General features: G+C 33.2%; 1 protein-coding gene across 2 annotated transcripts in view; it reads left to right on the forward strand.

The window, feature by feature from the left end:
• Window positions 1–19,763, forward strand: part of DNAI4 (dynein axonemal intermediate chain 4) — a 77,680-nt gene extending 57,917 nt beyond the window's left edge. The window contains exons 10-17 of one of the 2 annotated variants that reach the window (XM_031683445.2): window positions 1,069–1,155; window positions 2,403–2,554; window positions 4,443–4,600; window positions 4,920–5,038; window positions 8,521–8,619; window positions 9,224–9,450; window positions 11,288–11,444; window positions 19,551–19,763. In XM_031683445.2, coding sequence (XP_031539305.1) covers window positions 1,069–1,155; window positions 2,403–2,554; window positions 4,443–4,600; window positions 4,920–5,038; window positions 8,521–8,619; window positions 9,224–9,450; window positions 11,288–11,444; window positions 19,551–19,613 — 1,062 coding nt within the window. In that variant the 3' untranslated portion in view covers window positions 19,614–19,763. The remainder of the gene's footprint in view (window positions 1–1,068; window positions 1,156–2,402; window positions 2,555–4,442; window positions 4,601–4,919; window positions 5,039–8,520; window positions 8,620–9,223; window positions 9,451–11,287; window positions 11,445–19,550) is intronic. The other variant, XM_072974243.1, reaches the window with a different exon arrangement.
• The last annotated feature ends 251 nt before the right edge of the window (window positions 19,764–20,014 follow it).

Raw genomic sequence — 20,014 nt, forward strand, 5'->3', positions numbered from 1 at the left:
GATATGCAATTTCTGCAATTATGAGAGAGAGGCATACTATGTGGTAATATAGTTCTCTGAAAGCAAAATTATAAGACAGTAAGAAAACGAACACATTATTAATTTTATATTGAATATCACTTATGCCTATGTAAGGATAGATTATTATCTACATATATTTTATACATTCATGACAAACCTTTTTCTTAATTCTTTGATATTTCTAGGCTATGCAATTTGTCTGTAAATTTTTTCAAATGCTCTCAAATCTTCAAAAAAATTTTTTTAATATATTGAAAAACATCCACATATAAATGGACCTGCACAGTTCAAACCCATGTTGTTCAGGGTCAACTGTATAAGCATTTCTTGAAATGGCCTGCTGTATTAATCAGCTCAAGCTACCACAACAAAATACCACAGACTGGGTGGCTTGAGTAACAAATTTATTTCTTACAGTTCTGGAGGCTGGGACGTCCAGGGTAAATGTGCCGGCTGATTTGATTTCTGGGGAAGGCCCTCTTCCTAGTTTGCTATCTTTGCATGGGGAAGGGAAAGAGCTCTTGTGTCTTTTCTTCTTTTTGTAATGAATCCAACCCTGTGGAATTAGGATCCCACCCTCATGACCTCATTTAACCTTAATTACCCCCTAAATGCCCTATTTCTAAATATAATCATATTAGGGATTAGGATTTTGACATATGACTTTTTGAGAGAGGAGACACAATTCACCATGGCTCCTGTCTTTAAATTAAATGTCTTTTATTTTACATTTGAAATGATTAGGTCATTCTTAAAAACCCATATGACATAATACAATTTTTTCAAGATTATCTCAATATGTAGAAGAACTTGTCAGGAATTGGTTCTTTTTGAATACTTTATTCTTCAGTCTGAAAATGTGATTATTATTATTATTTTGCATAGGAAGATGGAAATGAAGAGTAAAAATAGTATATTGGCATTTTTTAATCTCAATTCAAATATCATCACTATTTTTAGCACAGTTCATTAATATGCATTTTTATACATTTGCAAATATTTTTATGCTATCCTCTCTTATTTTGAATGTATTTTTCTGGTTTTCAGGACCTTTTGGCTGTTGGCTATGGGCACTTCGGGTTTAAAGAGCAAAAAAGAGGACTGGCTTGCTGCTGGTCAATAAAGAATCCCATGGTAACTCAAACAGGATTTAATTAATTAATTAATATTGATATAATTAATTAAATGTTGATATAATTCTTATAAAGTAGATATGTGTGTGATAATTTAACAAAATCAAGAAAGTTTTATCAAGCATGACTATTTTCTTTGGTTTAAATCTGTAACAATTAAACAATTAAAATTCATTCTTATACTTTAGAATAAATTGAATTCATTCAATAAATATTTATTAAGCATCTACTATGTGCTGTTAGATATAATGATCTAGGGCTGAAATATTATTGTTTATCGCTGCTTTGTTATAAAGAAGAATGAATCTGCAAATGCAAATGCTTTAAAAATTAAGTTTAATTTTATACTAGGTTGTTTCTTAATATATAAATAACTACCACTTTATAAGATAGTTTTCTGCTATCTCAGTAGATACAAAATAGATTAGTATAACCATCTTACTGCCATGAATTTTTCAAAGAGAATAAATCATGTTTTTTTTTTTTTTGCCAAACAGCTCAGTCAATCTGTTACTTTACAGCTTTAGTTTTAATTCACAACTGAAATGTAAAGTGAAAAACTTAGAAAAGGATCAGAAGAGCATATAAAAATGATCAGAGTTTTTATAAATAACCCCCAGTCTGTTAGGAAGCAGAGTATATATAGTCTAAAAGGAAGAAGCAGTTTTAAACATGTGGAAGGATTGACATAGGGTCCATCATCAGCAGGTTGTCTTCTTTTCCATGTATGTTGTTAGAAACAAGAAAGGATTTATATTAAACATTAAAACAAGACAATGTAATAAAACTCTTGACCGAGTTGTAGGAAAGAGTACGTTAGAGAGTTCTGGCACTTCTTCTATCCTTGTTTAGAAAAGATTGGATAATACGAGCATCTGAAACAGACACTGGGAGATAGGAATAGATGCAGGACAATTACTTGATGTACATTGTTTATTTCTTTATGAAGGCAGACCTGTGATGATCATACAAATCCTGCGAAACATAATAAAAAATGATAATTGCTGTAGAAGCCCATGCTGTATTTCTTAAAATTATTGAGCTCTGAGGATTCATCAAAATAAATGACCAATTGGTTTTTTGTTCTCATCTACACTTGAAGTTAGGAAGAGAGGAGTAATTAATGTAGACTAATTCTTCTCAGATCACCACTGCCACGAGCCTAGTCCTCAGTCACCATCATACCCTACTTTATTGTGGTCTACAAAACCAAATTTAAAATGTAATATAATTATTTTGTTTATTCAGTGGCCAGAGCGTACTTATCAGAGTCCTTACGGAGTTACTGCTGTGGATTTTTCAATTGGAGCACCTAACCTTTTAGCAGTTGGTTATCACAATGGCACTATTGCAATTTATAATGTGCAGAGCAACAGTAATGTTCCAGTTCTGGATAGTAGGTGAGAATCCAAGAATTAGAAAGACATATAATATGTGTTTTTATAGGGAGAAGAAAAAAAATTAATGTTAGAGTGAATGTTTATGTTGTTATTGAGAGTGATACTGAGCTGGGAAGCCCCATGAAAAAGATGGCAGGACCCCTAGGCAGGGTCACTACCCTCCTGCCTGTACCATTTGATTCCCTGGCCCAGTGGCATTATCTCACTTTTTAAACTCTGCAATGGCTTACTTCTAAGAAAGTGGAACTTACCCCTAAGAGTCTATTGGTTCCCTGAGCTAACTCCTGATTGGTCCATTTCTCTCACTCCTAATTGGTTGATTTCTTTCACTCCTGATTGGTCCAGTTCTCTCACTCCTGATTGGTCCATTTCAAGAAAGCTTGTTCCTAATTAGTCAACTTTGTTATACCTTATTTACATATGATGTTGCAAAATGTTGCAAAGTCTAGGCTGGTAGCCTATAAAAGCCTGTGTAAACCTACAGACGGGATCCAGAGCTTGGAGTGATAACTCCTCTCAGCCCACTGGTTTAATAAACCTGAGTTGTCCAACCCTCCGAGTGCTGCTTGGTCTGTCGCCTGGATCCAGGTTGCTGTCATAACTGATCTATAACGCTGAGCTGTAACACACTTTGCTACAGTAATACTGCTATTTTTCAAACAGTTAATAATTCCTCGTATTGTGTCCCCAGCTGGAATGCTCTGCCCTAATATCTCCTTATTATCTTCTCTGCCCAATCACCAACAAAATTCTTTTGGCTTGACAGTTTATGCTTCTTTTTTAAAAAAATATATAAAAATGTTTCCAACTTTACTGAGGTATAATTGACAAATAAAAATTATATGTATTTAGTTTGTACAATGTGATTTTTAAAGGTGTACAATGTGATGATTTAATACATGTATGCATTGTGAAATGATTACCACAATCAAATTAATTAATACGTCTATCGCCTCCTGTAGTTACCTTTTTGTGTGTGTGTGGTGAGAACACTTAGGATCTGCTCTCTTAGCAAATTTATGGAATACAGCACTATTAACTATAATCACCATGCTGTACATTAGATTTCCAGATCTTATTCATCTTATAAATGAAAGTTTGTATCCTTTATTTGCTTTGGTGTCACCTCCTCCAGGAAATCCTCCCATTCCTTTCTTTTATGTATCCAATTTATACCTTTATCATAGTCTGTATTGTGCTGTTTATAAATTGTTTATGTATATTTCTCCCTGAGGAGGCTGTAAACTCCTTGAGGACAAGGAACTATTGCTTTGGAGGGTTTGTATAAAAATCAAGGGAGTCAGTACTAGGAACAAAACAACCCATTAATCTGATAGGAAAACAGTAATCTGAGAAGTGACTTTAATTCTTCTGAAAAAATTTAAATCTCAGCCATAGGGAGAGTCAAGCCAGTGGGCAATTCTGAAACAGGAAGAAGAGTGAGAGAACTATTCACTTGAATAAGACTTAAACAACTTATTCATTTAAGCTATGAAAACAAATCCTTATAGAGATGAAGATACTTATATCCAATGTGTCTAAACTGAATTTACACAACTAGGAAAAATAAATGAACAGAGTAAGAGAAGTAGATTCTGAAAAGGAAGAAAATACTTACCTTTGTATTCCTGTTATGCTAGCTAACATAGCTAAAGGCAGTAAAATTTTCCTTTTATAAGAAATGAGCAAGACATCAGTGAATATTAGCAAAGTCATTATTTTTCCTGTTTTTTCATAATGTTTAAAGTAAAAAGTCCAGTTTTACACCATAAAAGTATCATTCTATAAGAAGGTCATAATGCTCTAGGGAGTTGTCATAAACTTATACTCCAAGGCTTTTTAGAAATTATTATAACAATTTTATATTTAGTACTTTTCCTTTTTTCAGTGAATCACCTCAAAAACATTTGGGACCTGTCTGGCAGCTTCAGTGGATAGAACAAGATCGAGGAACAACAGGCGATGACAAAAGGGAAATACTAGTTTCTGTATCAGCGGATGGAAGAATCTCCAAATGGGTTATACGGAAAGGACTGGACTGTCATGGTAAAAGGAAATAAATAAATTAATACACACACACACACACACACACACACACACACATCGAATTATCTTTCTCTTATGTCCTGAATTAAAAATTTCTAGTGAACCAGGTGTAAGAGGAGACAAATTCAGGTTTGGCTACATAAGAGAAACTGGGCTTGGTCATTTGTTTTCTAAGCACTAGCTCTGGTATTTGCTAATTTTAGCCTAATGACATGCAAAAGATGGCAGACATCATATTATTATCTGCAGAAAAGACACAGTATATCTACAATACTTCTTCATGTGGTAAATAAGATAAATATCTTTTCTTTAAATGAAGATTTGATGCGTTTGAGGCGAACTACTGCCAGCACCAGCAAAAGAATGGAAAAGGAAAAGAAAGGTGAAGCTTTGATATCTCGACAAGCTCCTGGAATGTGTTTTGCTTTTCACCCCAAGGTAAATTATTTCAACCAGTTATTTACTACTGCATGTAACAACTTCTGATAATTGAAGTGTATTAAGATATAAAACAAGGCAAAAGGTCACCATGTTCATATTATGCCTTGTAAATAAAAAAAAATAAACATAAACATAGATACCAATCTAAGGAGGAACGGCACATTCCAGTTGGCTGTCTTTTATCTGCTTTCTGGAGGAGAGGTCTATATTTCTGAGCAGCTATGGAAGGATAATCTTTACAACTGCATGTTTAACTTGAATGCCCCTCCTTGCCCCTCTTGGGTGCTCTGCCGCAGTCATACTGAGAGAAACCAGATTCCTGATGTAGTCCTCCATTTTACAGTGTGAGTGGTGACTCTCATGATTCTGGGGATGAGGAAGACCTCTTCACATCACACTCATCAGAACCAAAATCAAATCAGAGCACTGTTAACACAGTTTTACTTTTTCTAATTCTGTTTATCCAGAGGTTCTTTGGAGTCAGAAAATTCAGCCACTGTGACAGACTTACAAGAATACCTGTCCTATATGTCTTCTGTTACATGTACTGTGATCATCTCTTTAGTGACACCATCATCCACCTACTTATACAAACCAAGTCTTGAGTTCTTACTCTAGTCTACCCTATCACCCAAACAATATTTAAGTTTTATTGTCCCACTCCTTCCAGCCCAAGCCCACTACTGCTGATGCAGTTCAGACCTTCATCATACTTCACTTTTACCACTGCAGCCATATTCTAACTGCTTTCATTCTCAAATTCCTGTAATCTGCTTTTCACCTTGACTCTAGAACAGTGGTTCTCAGTGTGGTCAGGGAGGGGAGTGTTTCCCACGTCTTGAGATATTTTTGGTTGTTGCAGCTGTGGGAGGTGGGGTGAGGGGAGGAGTGCTGCTGGCATCTAGTGGGCAGAGGCCCGGAATGCTACTGAACACTCTACAGTGCACGAGACAGCCGTCACCCTGTCCCCTCCCAAACAAAGAATTAGCTGGTCCAAAACATCCACAGTACTCCTTTGATTTCTTCTTTGACTGATGAGTTATTTAGAAACATGTTATTTAGCTTCCAACTATTCAGGACTTTCTCAAGGATCTTTCTGTTGATTTCTAAATCAATCCCATCATGATCAGAGAACAAACTTTTTATAAACTGAATCCTTTTGAATTTATTGAGATTTGTTTTAAAGCCCAGAATGTAATCTTTACTTGTAAATGTTCTCTGGGCACTTGAGAAAAATGTGTATTCTGCTACTGTTGTGTGGAATGTTCTGTGAGTGTCAATCAGGTTAAGTTGGTAGATGATGTTGTTCAAGCTTACTATATCCTTGATGATTTTCTGCCTATTTCTTCCACCAGTTATTGACAGAAAGTTATTGAAGTCTCTGACCATAACTGTGAATTTGTCTTTTTTGCCTTGTAATTCTATCAGTTTTTGCTTTATGTATCTTGAAGCTTTGTTTTAGGTACATGAGTATATAGGGTTGTCATGTTCTCTTGATTAATCAACTCCCTTATTATGAAATGGCCTTATTTATTAACTGGTAATATTCTTTACTCTGAAATTGACTTAGTCTGATATGAAAGCAGCCACTCCAGATTTCTTTTAACTAATGTTAGCATGTTTTTATTATTTTCCATCCTTTTACATTTAACCTATTTGTGTCTTTATATTTCAAGTATGTTTCTTATAGGCAGCATACAGTTAAGTCTTACTTCTTTATCCAGTCTTACAATCTCTGCCTATAATTGTGATGTTTACACCATTTCAATTTAGTTTTATTATTGATGTAGTTTGTTTTTGAGTCTATCATCTGGTTTGACAAATTTATTGATGGGAGAGGGTGTGTAATATGTTTGGCCTCCTTGCCTGGGGGGCAGGGCTCTGAAGGGCTGTCTTAGCTCCCAAGCTTCTTATAGATTGGGCTGAGCCCTCTGCTGCAATTACACCATAGTTCAACTTAAATCTCTACCCGTTCCTGTTTCCCTCAAAGAGGTTGTTCCTGAGAGAACTTCCCAATAAAACTGTTACAGAGACTCAGAGTTTATATATTGAGGAGACCAACTTTAGACAATGACCTTGAAGATCTCCAGAGAAAGATGACCAACTTATAAATAGTATTGGGATAATCATTGTCCATACAAAAAAAAAGGAATTAGATCCCTACTCCATCATGCACAAAAACTTTTAGAAGAAAATGTGGGAGAATATCTCTATGACTTAAAAGTAGGAACAATTTCTTAAAGCACAAAAAATGCTAACTATATAAAAATTATACCAGCTACATTAAAATGAGAACTTCTGTTTACTAAAAGACACTAAAGAAAGTATGTAAAAAGATAAGCCATATACTGGGGGAAGATATTTGCAACATATGTAATAGACAAAGCTTATGCAGTAGAATATATAAAAAGCTTATTCAAATGAATATGAAAAAGAAAGATTATTAGTAAAATGGTCAAGCGATGTAGAAGAGGAGATACAAATGGCCAAGAAACATAAAAATGTGCTCAGCCTTGTTAATATCTATATAAGTGGGACTTAAAACCATTGGATATAATTTAATACCTAATAGAATGGCAAAATTTAAAATTTCTAATGTAACCAACTATTGAAGAGAATGATTATCAAAGGGAACTTTTATATACTGCTGAATGTAAATTGGCAATACTACTTTGGGAAAAAATTGTACTTTATTGTGTAATTTAAACTGCATGTACCTCGTGATCTGGTAATTGCATTCTTAAGTACTGTACACGCTAAAGCAGTGTCTCAAATTTTAGTGCACTTATAAATCACTTGGGAATCTTAAAATGCAGATTCTGATTAAGTATGTCTGGGACAGGGCCTGAGATTCTGCAGCTCTAAAATGCTCCCAGGCAATGCTAACTCTACACAGCCAGCACACAGAGCACTGACTTTCAGACTTTTTGACTGTGACTTCACTGTAGAAAATACATTTTCAATCCCTATTTGGTACATACATTTGGAGTTAAAGATGTCTACGATTTCATCTGGTTCAGTCTCTCATTCCCAGCGAGAACCATTTCTACAGCATTATATACATTAATAGTTATTGTTAAGTCATCTGTCTTCTCTTTGACTAGTTCTGCTGAAAGAACACACTATTTCCCTGGACTGTTTGTTCTAGTGTCAGGTAGCTCCAAATGTTAGAAAGTTTCTTCCTCATTTTAAGCCAATGTTTGTTCATGATATTTCCAGACAGGACACTAAGTTCTACCCTCTATTCTAGCAAAGAAAAAAAAAATCTGTATTTTCTTGGCACAGTAGTCCTTCAGGTAATTTAATTATTGTAAAATCATAAGAGAAAGAAAAAGATGATAGTCAACTGTCTTCAAGACTGTATTTCTAGTTTTGGTTCTTGAATTGATTTTTAAGAGATCTTGAATTGTCTACTCTTCTGTTTAGCACATTTACTAATATATCACAAGCCAATGAATTTTGATTTTTTTGTATTGTAGGACACAAATATCTATTTGGCTGGCACTGAAGAAGGTCATATTCACAAATGTTCTTGTTCATATAATGAACAATATTTAGATACCTACAGAGGGCATAAGGTTAGTTTAATTACAGTGGGTATGGAAAATTTTATCTTGCAATATTTCTGAAAAAATAGTGCCACTGGATTGTATTTTTATGCAGTAAATTACAATTTCAGAGTTATACGTACCAATTTGAATTAAGTGCTTTCTTCTATAGAAAACACCAATAATATGTGGGACATTAAATCTGGCTTCTAGATAGCTTTGACTTCTTGCAAGTTTTTAAAGTCACAATTTTTATTTGTTTCTAAAAGACTTTGCTGATGATAACATGCTGATCCCAGAGTAAAACTGTCTCTGGCATGTACCCATTCTCTGCATCTTTTATGATTGTTCCAACTATGTTTTCTTCATTTTCTCCCTTATTTCGGTTTATTTTTCTTACTATTTCTTATATACTTTTAAATAGTATAGTATATAGCAACTATATTTTTATGTTTCTGTTTGGCATAATTTGGGGAAGAGATTCAATTCCTGACATTATTCTCAGCTAAAATAATACCCACACAATAATGCACCTTTTAGAAATCTGAGCATTTTAAATTTTTTGGTCAAATTTAAAGTATAAGATATTGAATACTACTTACCTATGTATTTTAATTTATTTTTCTAAATCTAGGGTCCAGTGTATAAAATAGCATGGAATCCATTTTGTCATGACGTATTCTTAAGCTGTTCTGCAGACTGGGGTGTTATTATATGGCAGCATGAGAATCTCAAACCATTTTTGAGTTTTTATCCAACTTCTTACGTTGTTTATGATGTTGCCTGGTCTCCAAAGTCATCCTATATATTTGCAGCTGCGAATGAGAGTAGAGTGGAGATTTGGGATCTTCACATCAGCACGTAAGTGTTAATATTTTTCTTGGAAATATTTCTGGTAGAAGCTGTTCAGTCGAAATGATGCCTGATAGCTTTGATATTGGTTAGAAAGAACTATAGTTACTTTAAAAAAAAGTAATAGTTTACACTGTGAGAGTCCTTTAAGAGTAAAAATATATGCCAGGATGATATGTTAATGTTAATTACATATAGCATATGTAGTTTTAAAAATATTTGAATGAAATGTTACTTTACTCCATCTCCTCAAGCTTTTACAAGCTGATATAGGATATCATAACTACCTTAAATTCTTTCTCATTACCTGGTTTATGGAGGAATTCAGAGAGGCAGCTAGCTGTTCTTAACTAAAGACTTTCTATAATAAGATAACAAAAGGGAACAAAATAAATATTTTTATAATATTTACTTATTCTCTTCCCTTGTTTCAAAACATACTTGAAGGCACATGCATTTAATTAAAATTTTTGATTTTAAGTGTTACACCAAAGTTCTTAGAGTGTCATCTAGACCATCTATCCTTTTTTTCTCATTGAGTTGTAGTCAGTTTACAATGTTGTGCCATCTGTCCTTTTTAATATGAAAGTTTATACAATGCTGTGATAAAATGTTTAATGATTCTTCTTCCATCAATATTTCAATATTGGAAAATATCGTAGATCTTGTTTTCCAAGAAAACAATTGTAAAATATTGTAAGAAAGTTAATAACTAGTCTACAATTATTGGAAAATATTGTAGGCAAGTTATTAACAGAAGCAGCATGGAAAAATTTTCTTGTTTAAATGATGTAAAATTCAATGGGTTTATTCTTAATGGAAAATTTTTTTCCTAGGTTTAGTAAATTTGTCATAGCTTGTCCTATGAAACAGTTTGGACCAAAAATCAAGGATTGCAATACAAAGCAATTTATTTTTGAGTGTGAAATGACTAATGTATAAAATGGCTACTTAAACGATTCCACCTCTGATTCTGATTTTTTCCAGTAAAACTGTACTTCCCAGGGCAACATTTCTTCAGAAGCAGTATGCAAGTGACTACTTCCGTTGTTTTATAAGGGTGTTAGTAGATTGTTTTGGATGACCAAGAGTAGGAAAAGTTTTTGTACAGAGCATTCATTTATGTTCCACGGGTTCATTTGGATCAAAATATCCTTCTGTTAAAATATATTCATTGTTTAAGGAGTTGCATTAGGGATCTCTAGAGAAACTGAACCAACAAAGACAGACAGAGGGAGAGAGAGAGATTTAAAAATCTCCCTGTGTGGAGCCTGCAAGTCCCAAGTTTACATGACAGGCTGGCAAGCTGGAATCTCCATCAGAGGAGTCCATACTGCAGTCTTGAGTTCAAATGCAGTCTGGAGACAGAATTTTATTCCGCTTTAGGGTCCTCAGTCTTTTCTTTTAACGCTATCAACAATTTGGATTAAACCTACTCACTTTGTGGCGGGTAATCTGCTTTATTCATATTCTACTGATTTAAATTAATCATATCTTAAAAAAAACCTTCACAGCCATGTGTAGATTGATGTTTGACTCAACAACTGGGTACCATAGCTTATCCAAGTTACTACATAAAATTAATCATTGTAGTAGTTTAAATTATGAGTTCACATCTTAATTGTGAATTGCTTTAATTTATCTAGTTGAAATTAGTTTACTGAAAAAATGAAAGTTTTAATTGAATAAGGAGTGAGCAGCAGTTATTTTGATTTTGGAAACACATAAAGAAGCTTCTGGTTTTTGTTACATGAAATCACAAAAAATATCTCAGACTTTTTTAGTCTGTATCTAAAAAGAACATATTAACAGTAACTAAATTTACAAATAAAGTATTTCATTACAGTTTGGACCCCCTGATTGTGAATGTTGCTAACCCTGGAATCAAGTTCACAACTGTTCTCTTCGCCAAACAAACAGATTGCCTTCTGGTGGGAGACAGTGATGGACAAGTTGCTGTGTATGAATTAAGAAATATGCCCACTGGTTTGGAATCTAGCCGGGTAAGACTCAATAGTCAAAATTTTATGTCATCTTAGGATTTTATTCAGTTGTAATTTTGTGTCACACAAGAAGTTTATATTCCTTAAATATCTAAAGTGTGGTACAATGGAAAGAACGTAAGTCCCAAGAGTTGCTACCTACTAGGCATGGAACCTGCTTGGCTTGTTTTCTTTGAGCCTCATATTCTGTATCTATAAAATGATAGAATAACATTGTTGAGCAGGGTAATTATAAATGTTATATGAAAGAACTTAAAATTACGCCTTGGTTGGGACTGTTTACTGTAAATATGCAAAGACTTCTACAAGAAATAATATTTTTAGATATTATCCAATGTTCCTGAAATAAGCATTTGCTTCTGTTGGTTTAGCATTATCCAACTCCCACACTCTGACCTTCAAATATCAAAACTTTGTTGTAAAACTTTGAGAAGCAAATCAGTATCATTAGATGTCCATTATTCTTAAAACTTATTTTAATTAAATTAATTAATTTTTTACTTTTAAAAATTTTTAAATTGAAGTGTAGTTGAATTACAATGTTACATATCAGATGTACAACATAGCGATTCAATATTTTTTAGATTATACTCAATTTAAAGTTATTATAAAATATTGGGTATATTCTGTTTGCTGTATATTATATCCTTGTATCTTATTTATTTTATACCCAACAATTTGTACCTCTTAATCCCCTTCCCTTAGCTTGCTCCTCTCTCCACCCCTCTCCCCTCTGGTAACCACTAATTTGTTCTCTGTTATCTTTGATTCTATTTCTGTTTTGTTACATTGATTCATTTGTTTTATTTTTTAGATTCCACATATCAGTGAAAACATACAGTCTTTCTCTATCTGACTTACTTCACTAAGTGTAGTACTCTCCAGGTCCATCCATGTTGTTGCAAATGGCAAAATTTTATTCTTTTTTTACAGCTGAGTAATATTCCATTGTATATGTGCCATATAGATGCCCATTATTTTCAAGATAGCTTTTCAGTTGTTTAAATTTCTGTTTTAAGGAGTAATTTGGTAAATAGTACCGTGAACATAATCAGCATGTTAGAATACTAAAAATATGCACAATCAATAACAAAAAACATTAAGGCTCCAATAGAAGAGTGGTTAATGGTCAGAAACAATTCATTCACAAAGAAAAGGCTAGTAAATATATTTTAAAATTCGACCTCACTAACAAAGAAATAAAAATTTATTACATTAAAATGTGATGGCATGCTCATGTATCAAATTGACAAAGTTTTTTTTTAATGGTACTACTTAGTACTGGCAAACATTTGATAAGATATGTCCTCTCCTACACTGATGGTTGAAATGAAAACTGGTATAACCCCTTTGGAAGAAATTGGCAATCTGAACGGATTATCCACTTTGGGGACTCTATTCTATAGAAATATTCATAAAGGCAGTCAAAGAAATTAAATATAGCATATTTTGTTATAGGATGAGGGGAAAAAGAAAAGAAAAAAAGAAAGAAAAAGGAAGCACTCTAAATATCCAACCAGAAGGAAATATGGCCACGAAAGTCAAATGTGCTGGTTGGATTTGGGTTACATGTAGGAGGTAGAATTCTACCCCAACCATATGGACTGTAAATGTTAAATAAACAAACAAACAGAAAATACCCACCTACATAAATACTAGCTTGCTTGGGACTTTGTGCTTGTCATTCCCTCTACATGAAATCCACAGGATTTGTTCCTCTACCCATTCTGAGTCTTTGCTTAAATATCACTTTCTTTGTGAAGTCTTCCCTGGCCATTTTTTTAAAAAATTGCAACCTCTACTCTCCCCCACACTCTGTAGTCAATACTCTTCCATGACTTATTTTTCTTAATAATGCTTGTCTTTGAATATACCATATTCTTTATTGATTTATTTTGTTTATTGCCTGTCTCCCACAGCTAGATTACAAGCTCCATGTAAACAACGAATTTTGTCTCTTTTGTTCTGGGCTACATCCATGTGGCCCACTACAGGGTCTGGCTTATAGTAGTTAGCCAGTAAATGTTTGTTGAATAAATATGCATTTAAACACTAGAGAAAAAATTCAACTTATTAGAAGCATTATTTCTTAAGGGTAAGATCATGGATGAATTTCAGTCTTTCTTTTTACTTATCTGTGTTACAAATCATTACACTACATAAAGTAATTTTTTTCAAACTGCATTGGTCTCCTTACATAATAATTTTATTCTAGTCTGAGGAATGCAACCTTAATGGCTTATTTTTTCCATGGTATAAAACATTTTAATATTTTCAATTTCTCACACATTCATTGAATACAAGATATTTTAACAGGATAGGGATGTTTGTGCCCACAGTTGACCTTGTCTAAGATACATAGCTCAACAGTGAAAAGAAATTAAAAGAGAATTCTACTCTTTATTTGTCTCTCAAAAAACCATTAAAATGAATCCAAATATATCATTCATAGTAGTCCTTTTTCTTCTTCTGTCCATATCTCTCAAATCTTAAAAGGCCTAAATCCATCCCTTTTTAATCTCTGTAATTCTTTCAGTTCTATCCCACAAGAGCTCCAAAAACTTGTCCACAAGCTCTGAACTTGGGGCAATGGAGAGGGGGACTTGAGTTGTTCTGAAATTTTTGTTAGTATGTATTGGGATAGTGATAGAAGAGAAATCTGTGAGCGTTAGCATATTGATTCTTTTCATCATATGTATTTATCCGTAGTACCTATCAAGTACCACAATAACTTATCAATAGAGATGATAATATTTTGTATACATCTCTTTCTTCCTAGTTTGAGCTGCTTAGAAACTTGTATATTCATCTAGCACAGCGCTAGCACCTAATAGGCATTCAGCCAATGTCGAATAGATGTCTGAATGACCAAACCTACAAACAAAGGACATATGGTTTCTAAGAAAGAAACAACATATGCTCAAGAAATAAAATCAAGGCATATAGAGCAAAATAATAAACAAACTCCTATAGAAGCACAGAGCAGGAAAATAGTTGACTTTTGAAAGAAGAAAAAGGAAAAACAAGAATGCTTTGGGGAAGGCTTTCACACAGGAGATTAAATTTCAACTGTGTTTTGGAGGATCAGGATATTCCCTTGTAGACAAGAGTGTGGAACTGTTATTCCAGACTGAGGGAAAGGCTTGAGCAGAGATATAGAACTGAAAAGTCCATGGCACTTTAAGGATATAGTTGATTTTTCTGACTGGTAAAAGAGATTGCTTGAGAGAAAAACGACAAAAGAGCCAGGTGGGTAATTTCTGAGCTGGAAAATGTATGACTGCCATGATGAGGAGTTTGATCTTTATTTTACAGATTATGGAAAGCCATTTAAGGTTTATGATTCTAGAAGTGATTTGGGGAAAAAAAAAGATTCCTATCTCACATTTTGGACAATGTTGAACTCCAAATAGACTAAAGACTGTGAAAGTAAACAAATTCCTAAAATAAAATGCAAGATAATGTCCTAATGATTTAAGGTTAAGGATAGATTTTTTAAAAGACCTCCCCCAACCCCCTAATTAAAAAAAATTTGTTTCCTTTTCCTTTTTTTGGTAAAATGGACATAATATTGGTACCAGAATCAAAGGTTGTTAGAAAGATTGAGTTAATATGTGCAAAGTGGTTAGAGCTATTACTGGCACATAGTAAACTCTCAATAAACCTGTTATTCTTTGTATGATTTTTATGTCAAAGTTAACATTTTCTGCTCAAGATTCCATTTGCTGAGTTAAAAGAAACAGATTGGAAGAAGAAATTTCCAAGATATATAGAAGACATTTAATATCCATTATATATTAAGAAAAACTCTTGCAAAACAATGAGGACAATTCAGTTTTTTAAATGAGCAAATGTCTAAAATATTAACCCATAGAAGAGGAAACTAGATTATCAAATAAACTTGTGAAGCAACATTCACTGTCACTAATAATGAAGAAATATGAAATTAAAATTGTATAAGATTCTGGATTTACAAAAATTAAAATGTTAGCTAATATGAAGCATTAGCAGAGTTGTAAGGAACTAGGAATCCTTATGCAAGGGCCATGAGAATATGAATTAGCATGGCCTCTCTGGAGAGCAATTCAATAAAACTGAAAATTCCAATACCTCATAAGCCATTGATACAATAGAGATTCTTTTGCACATGTGTATTAGGAGACATAGATAATGTAGTAACCTGAGGTGGTTTTTTTTTTTATGTTTCTTTTGTACACAGAGAATATTGCTCAGTCTAGATTCACTTAAAACATTTACATTCAAATATGTTACAAAAATTTTTAAAAACTTAGTTTACTTAAGTTCTTACATTTAGATTATGTATTTTATTAAGTCCAGCAGATTTCAATACATATTTTCAAGTGAGCTTTTGTAACAATTAAATTTCCTTAAATCCTTTAAATTCCATTTATAAGTTTTATCTGTTGGATTTTTAAGTCCTTCAGTTGTCTTAGGGCAAACACATCTCAGACACTTAATGAATTGTTATTAATTTAATCAATTTAAAATATTGAATATGCTGTGTCTTAAATGTTCTTAAATGTTCCAGTGCTCTTTACAAATTAATAATATTTCAATCTATGGATTACAAGTCTAAATCAGTTACCCAAACACACATATAAATTAGACTCACAAATTTGTCTGTTAGAAAATCTAGTATGACAAATTCTCACACATAATGAATTCTCAATATATCAAGTGTGTACAAATTCCTTAATACAGAAATATTACAATTACCTGTTTGATTTGCTGCATTATTTCAATACACAATTCTTATTCTTCTTAGGGTAAAAGTAATTTTTTCCAATAAAGAAACAAATGAAACAAAAAGTAGTTTCGGAGATTATTTCCCCAACTGGCTGATACATACTGACGGCAGACATTTAAGGGCATTTGCCTGACAACCTTGGCTGCCAGGCTGAGCCCTGTTTTACGGCTGTTTTGTCACTGCTCTCCGAATGGTGTAGTCTCAAAGCCCATGTCTCCTCAAGTATAGTTATATATTACCTGCATCTTCCATCTTCTCATTGAAGTCTGCATATCTGCATGTGTTGCTGCATCTGTTGATTGATTTCAACTCACTTATTTACTGTATCATTAATCCTAAATCACTACAGCCTCCTATCTGATAGGACTGTAATTGTTATGGATGCTGAAATGACATCTGTTTGGATTCTGCATATCTCCCAGGGCTTTGTTTAATTTGTTGCTAAGGGTCTGAAAGACATACTAATGAGAAAAGAATGTTCATAACAGCCTTGTTTCTATATTGATAAATTGGAAACATCCTAAATGATCATCAGTGGAAGACTGGATAAATAAAATATGGCACATTCACAGGAGTGACTATAATATAGACTTTAAATGATGTATATTTCAATGTGTCAATATGACAATTTTTGAGTAAATCTTAAAAAAAAACAGTGTTGAGTGACAAAAGCAAATTGTAAGAAGGTAAATGCAATATGTTATGATTTATGTAATATTACTTAAACACAAAAATCAGAACTGTGTCCTTTAGTGGGCATATTTATTGTTAGTAGAAGTAAAGAATATAGACTGAAATGTTGAAAGAAACATGTTTCATTTTTGTGTTTAGATTTAAATCAGTTAGAGATATCTTTTATTTTGAGCAATATACTCTGTAAGCAGAAGGCTAAGCCTAGAGATTCTGAATGTTTTTGACAAACGTGTGTGTGTGTGTGTTATTGACTTCAATGCTGATGAACAAAATTTTAACAAATTATTCTATATGTTGGTAAATAAATTGTTTCTTGATGCAAATAAGTTCTTCATTCTTTTTGGTCATTATATTTTAAGAGTTCAGGGTTATACTTCTGAGAAATTAAACAAAAAATTATTAATCAAGTTTTATGTTACTTACAGCTAACCACAGGCTTAACTGATTCACTTCCACCTTAGCTTTTCAGAGAACAGTTATAATAATAATTTGAAGTCTCAAAGTAATTCATGTCAAGCTATTATTTCCTATCAAAATGTCTTATCAAGTAACATTATGACCTATAATTTCTGCATTAATTTTAACCAAGAGGGGATCAAAATTTTGGAAGTAATGATTTCACTATACAGGAAAGATGTGCAGCAAATTCATGATAAAGGATGCCTCTGGAAGTGAAAGATAGAGAAGAAAAGGAGTGGGGAGGGGTGCAAAGAGAACTTCAACTTTATCAGTGAAGTTTTATTTCTTTTATTAAAAAATATTCAAGGCAAAGGTGACGTTTGTTGATTTGGGGTAGATATGTATTTTACAAAGGTAAAGTCCCAGACAGTACATGCATCTCGTGTGTGGAGCGAAGTTCATTGAGGAAAACCCATGGAGAAAGGATTAATAGCAGTTTTAGGACCACAACACCCCCTCATAGCCTCACTGCCCATCACCCTTTGTGGCCTTGCAAAGCAGGAGAAGGACTTTCAGCTTTGGGCTATGGAGGTTTTAAGTGACATGATTTCTGAAATTCTGGACCCTCCCAATGTGATCAAGAACCAGAATATTATTGTGAAAGGACACAGCAGAACATTGGCTCCTGCCCTATCCTACCAACTCAGGGGTCATGGTTAGTGTTAACATCAGCCTGATGCCTGACATGAACAGGGAGTCAGGTCCAAGCCTTGCAATGATAGCTTTGCAATATAGCTAGCTGCTATTAGCATTTATTGTTGCAGCACCAACTCTCCTGGTACAACAGGGTTTGGTTGCCAGGGGCCTAAGTTTTACATTGAACAGAATTATGGTTTAAGTACTTGGCAGAAGCCAATTTCAATGGAGCGTTGCACAAAGCATCTTCTTTTCTGGAGACAGCTGGTAGAGAATCACGCCTTGATACCATTTCTACTCTTACCTTTCAGTATACGCATGTTAGCCATCTTTTCCTCTATACTTTGAGTGCTTAACTTTTTTCCCCCCCAGATTAAAGGAAAAATAAAAAGATAAGTGAAATCTTCAAGAAATATAAACATACAAGCAACACAACATTTTACAAGTATAAATAGAGTATAATCTTTAGAAATTATGAATCACTATATTGTACATCTATAACTTTACATAATTTTGTACATCAAGTACAATAAAAAGTTTAAATAAAAAAATAAAAAATTTATATAAATTAATGCTGAGAGACACTGAAGACAGGAAAAATAGACCATTTATTCAATAGATTATTTATGGAATAGGGGCTACGTGACAGGGTCTGTTTTAGGCACTAAGACTACAACAGTGAAGAAATTGCAGTAGTGATCCACTACGTTTGTCCAAGTGAGAGACTGAACTAGAAAGAGGTACGTTTGAGAAGCAACTTGGCAACTGATTTGATGTGTCAGGGCTTAAAGGATGGAGAAGTGCTGAAGAGAGTATAGTATAGACTAAAAGAGAGGAACTGACTTACAGAATATTATCAAGTTTATAAAACACTATCACCTGTGTTAGCACATCTACCTCTTAGAACAATCTTTAGAAGTGGATGTTAATATTTCCATTATACACTCAAGAAAACTTAGGATTCCCAAATATCAGTGATTTCCTCAAGATCACCTTTATTATGTTAGAGAAAATTCCAGTCTTCTTCCAATTCCTGTCTATGTATTTCTTGAAAATCCACCTCCCATCCTTAGTTTCATTCTCTTATATATGATCATTTATCTCTTTAGTACCAAGATCATTATTATTAAATGAAATACAAAACCCACATAGAAATTCAGACATTTTACTCTCTCTAAATCAAGCACTACAGATCAGGAAAGGGCTTAAGAAACCATTATGACTAAAAGTTATTTTACAGATGAGAAAACTGAGGTTTAAACATTAAGGCTAAACAGATGCTGCCAAAATTGTCCCTTTACTGAATCCTTATAAAATTGTTTATCAAACTTCATTAAGAGAGTCTCTCATAGGAAAAAGCAGATTCATACTAGGAAGTAAATGCTATTATTTCAGCTTACCTTGGTTTGTTTCCTTTTTACAGTCTTACTGGATGCCCTTTATATGTGTATCACTAGCTTATAAATTGTGAATGGCATTTAAGAGACTACTTTACCTTTTAATTTGTATTTTATTGCATTGTAATTATGTGACCTTTTTTTTCTCTTTAGGGAGATGTAATAGAAAATTTGCTTCAGCCCAAGTCAAGTCAAAGCATAATTCATCATCAGTAGTATATTTTTTGTTGCTGTTTAAAGGAACAGTGTTTAATATCCAATAGTCTGGTATGTACGCAGTAAACTGGGATTTTGATTTTAGAAAACAAAATATACATTTGATGTATAATGTCCATCAGAATTTAATATAAATTTCATGAACTTTTATTTCAGAGAAATGTGATTAGTTTGTCATTTAAGCTAATTGTAAGAGTTTTGTTGGGTTTTCCTTAATTTTTTGAAACGTATTCCTATTCTTTTCCTTAGTCATATTCCAAGTACATATAAGTACATTATATGTACTTATAAAATGTCCAGATAGGTTAGAAAATTGTTACTCCTTTAGAAGCAAAGCTTGGAAATTACTAGAATTACTTAAACTAGGATCTTTATTAAGACAAAGTTCCATAGACTTTTAA

This window comes from Vicugna pacos, chromosome 13 (genome assembly GCF_048564905.1).
Source record: "Vicugna pacos chromosome 13, VicPac4, whole genome shotgun sequence".
Lineage (NCBI taxonomy): Eukaryota > Metazoa > Chordata > Mammalia > Artiodactyla > Camelidae > Vicugna > Vicugna pacos.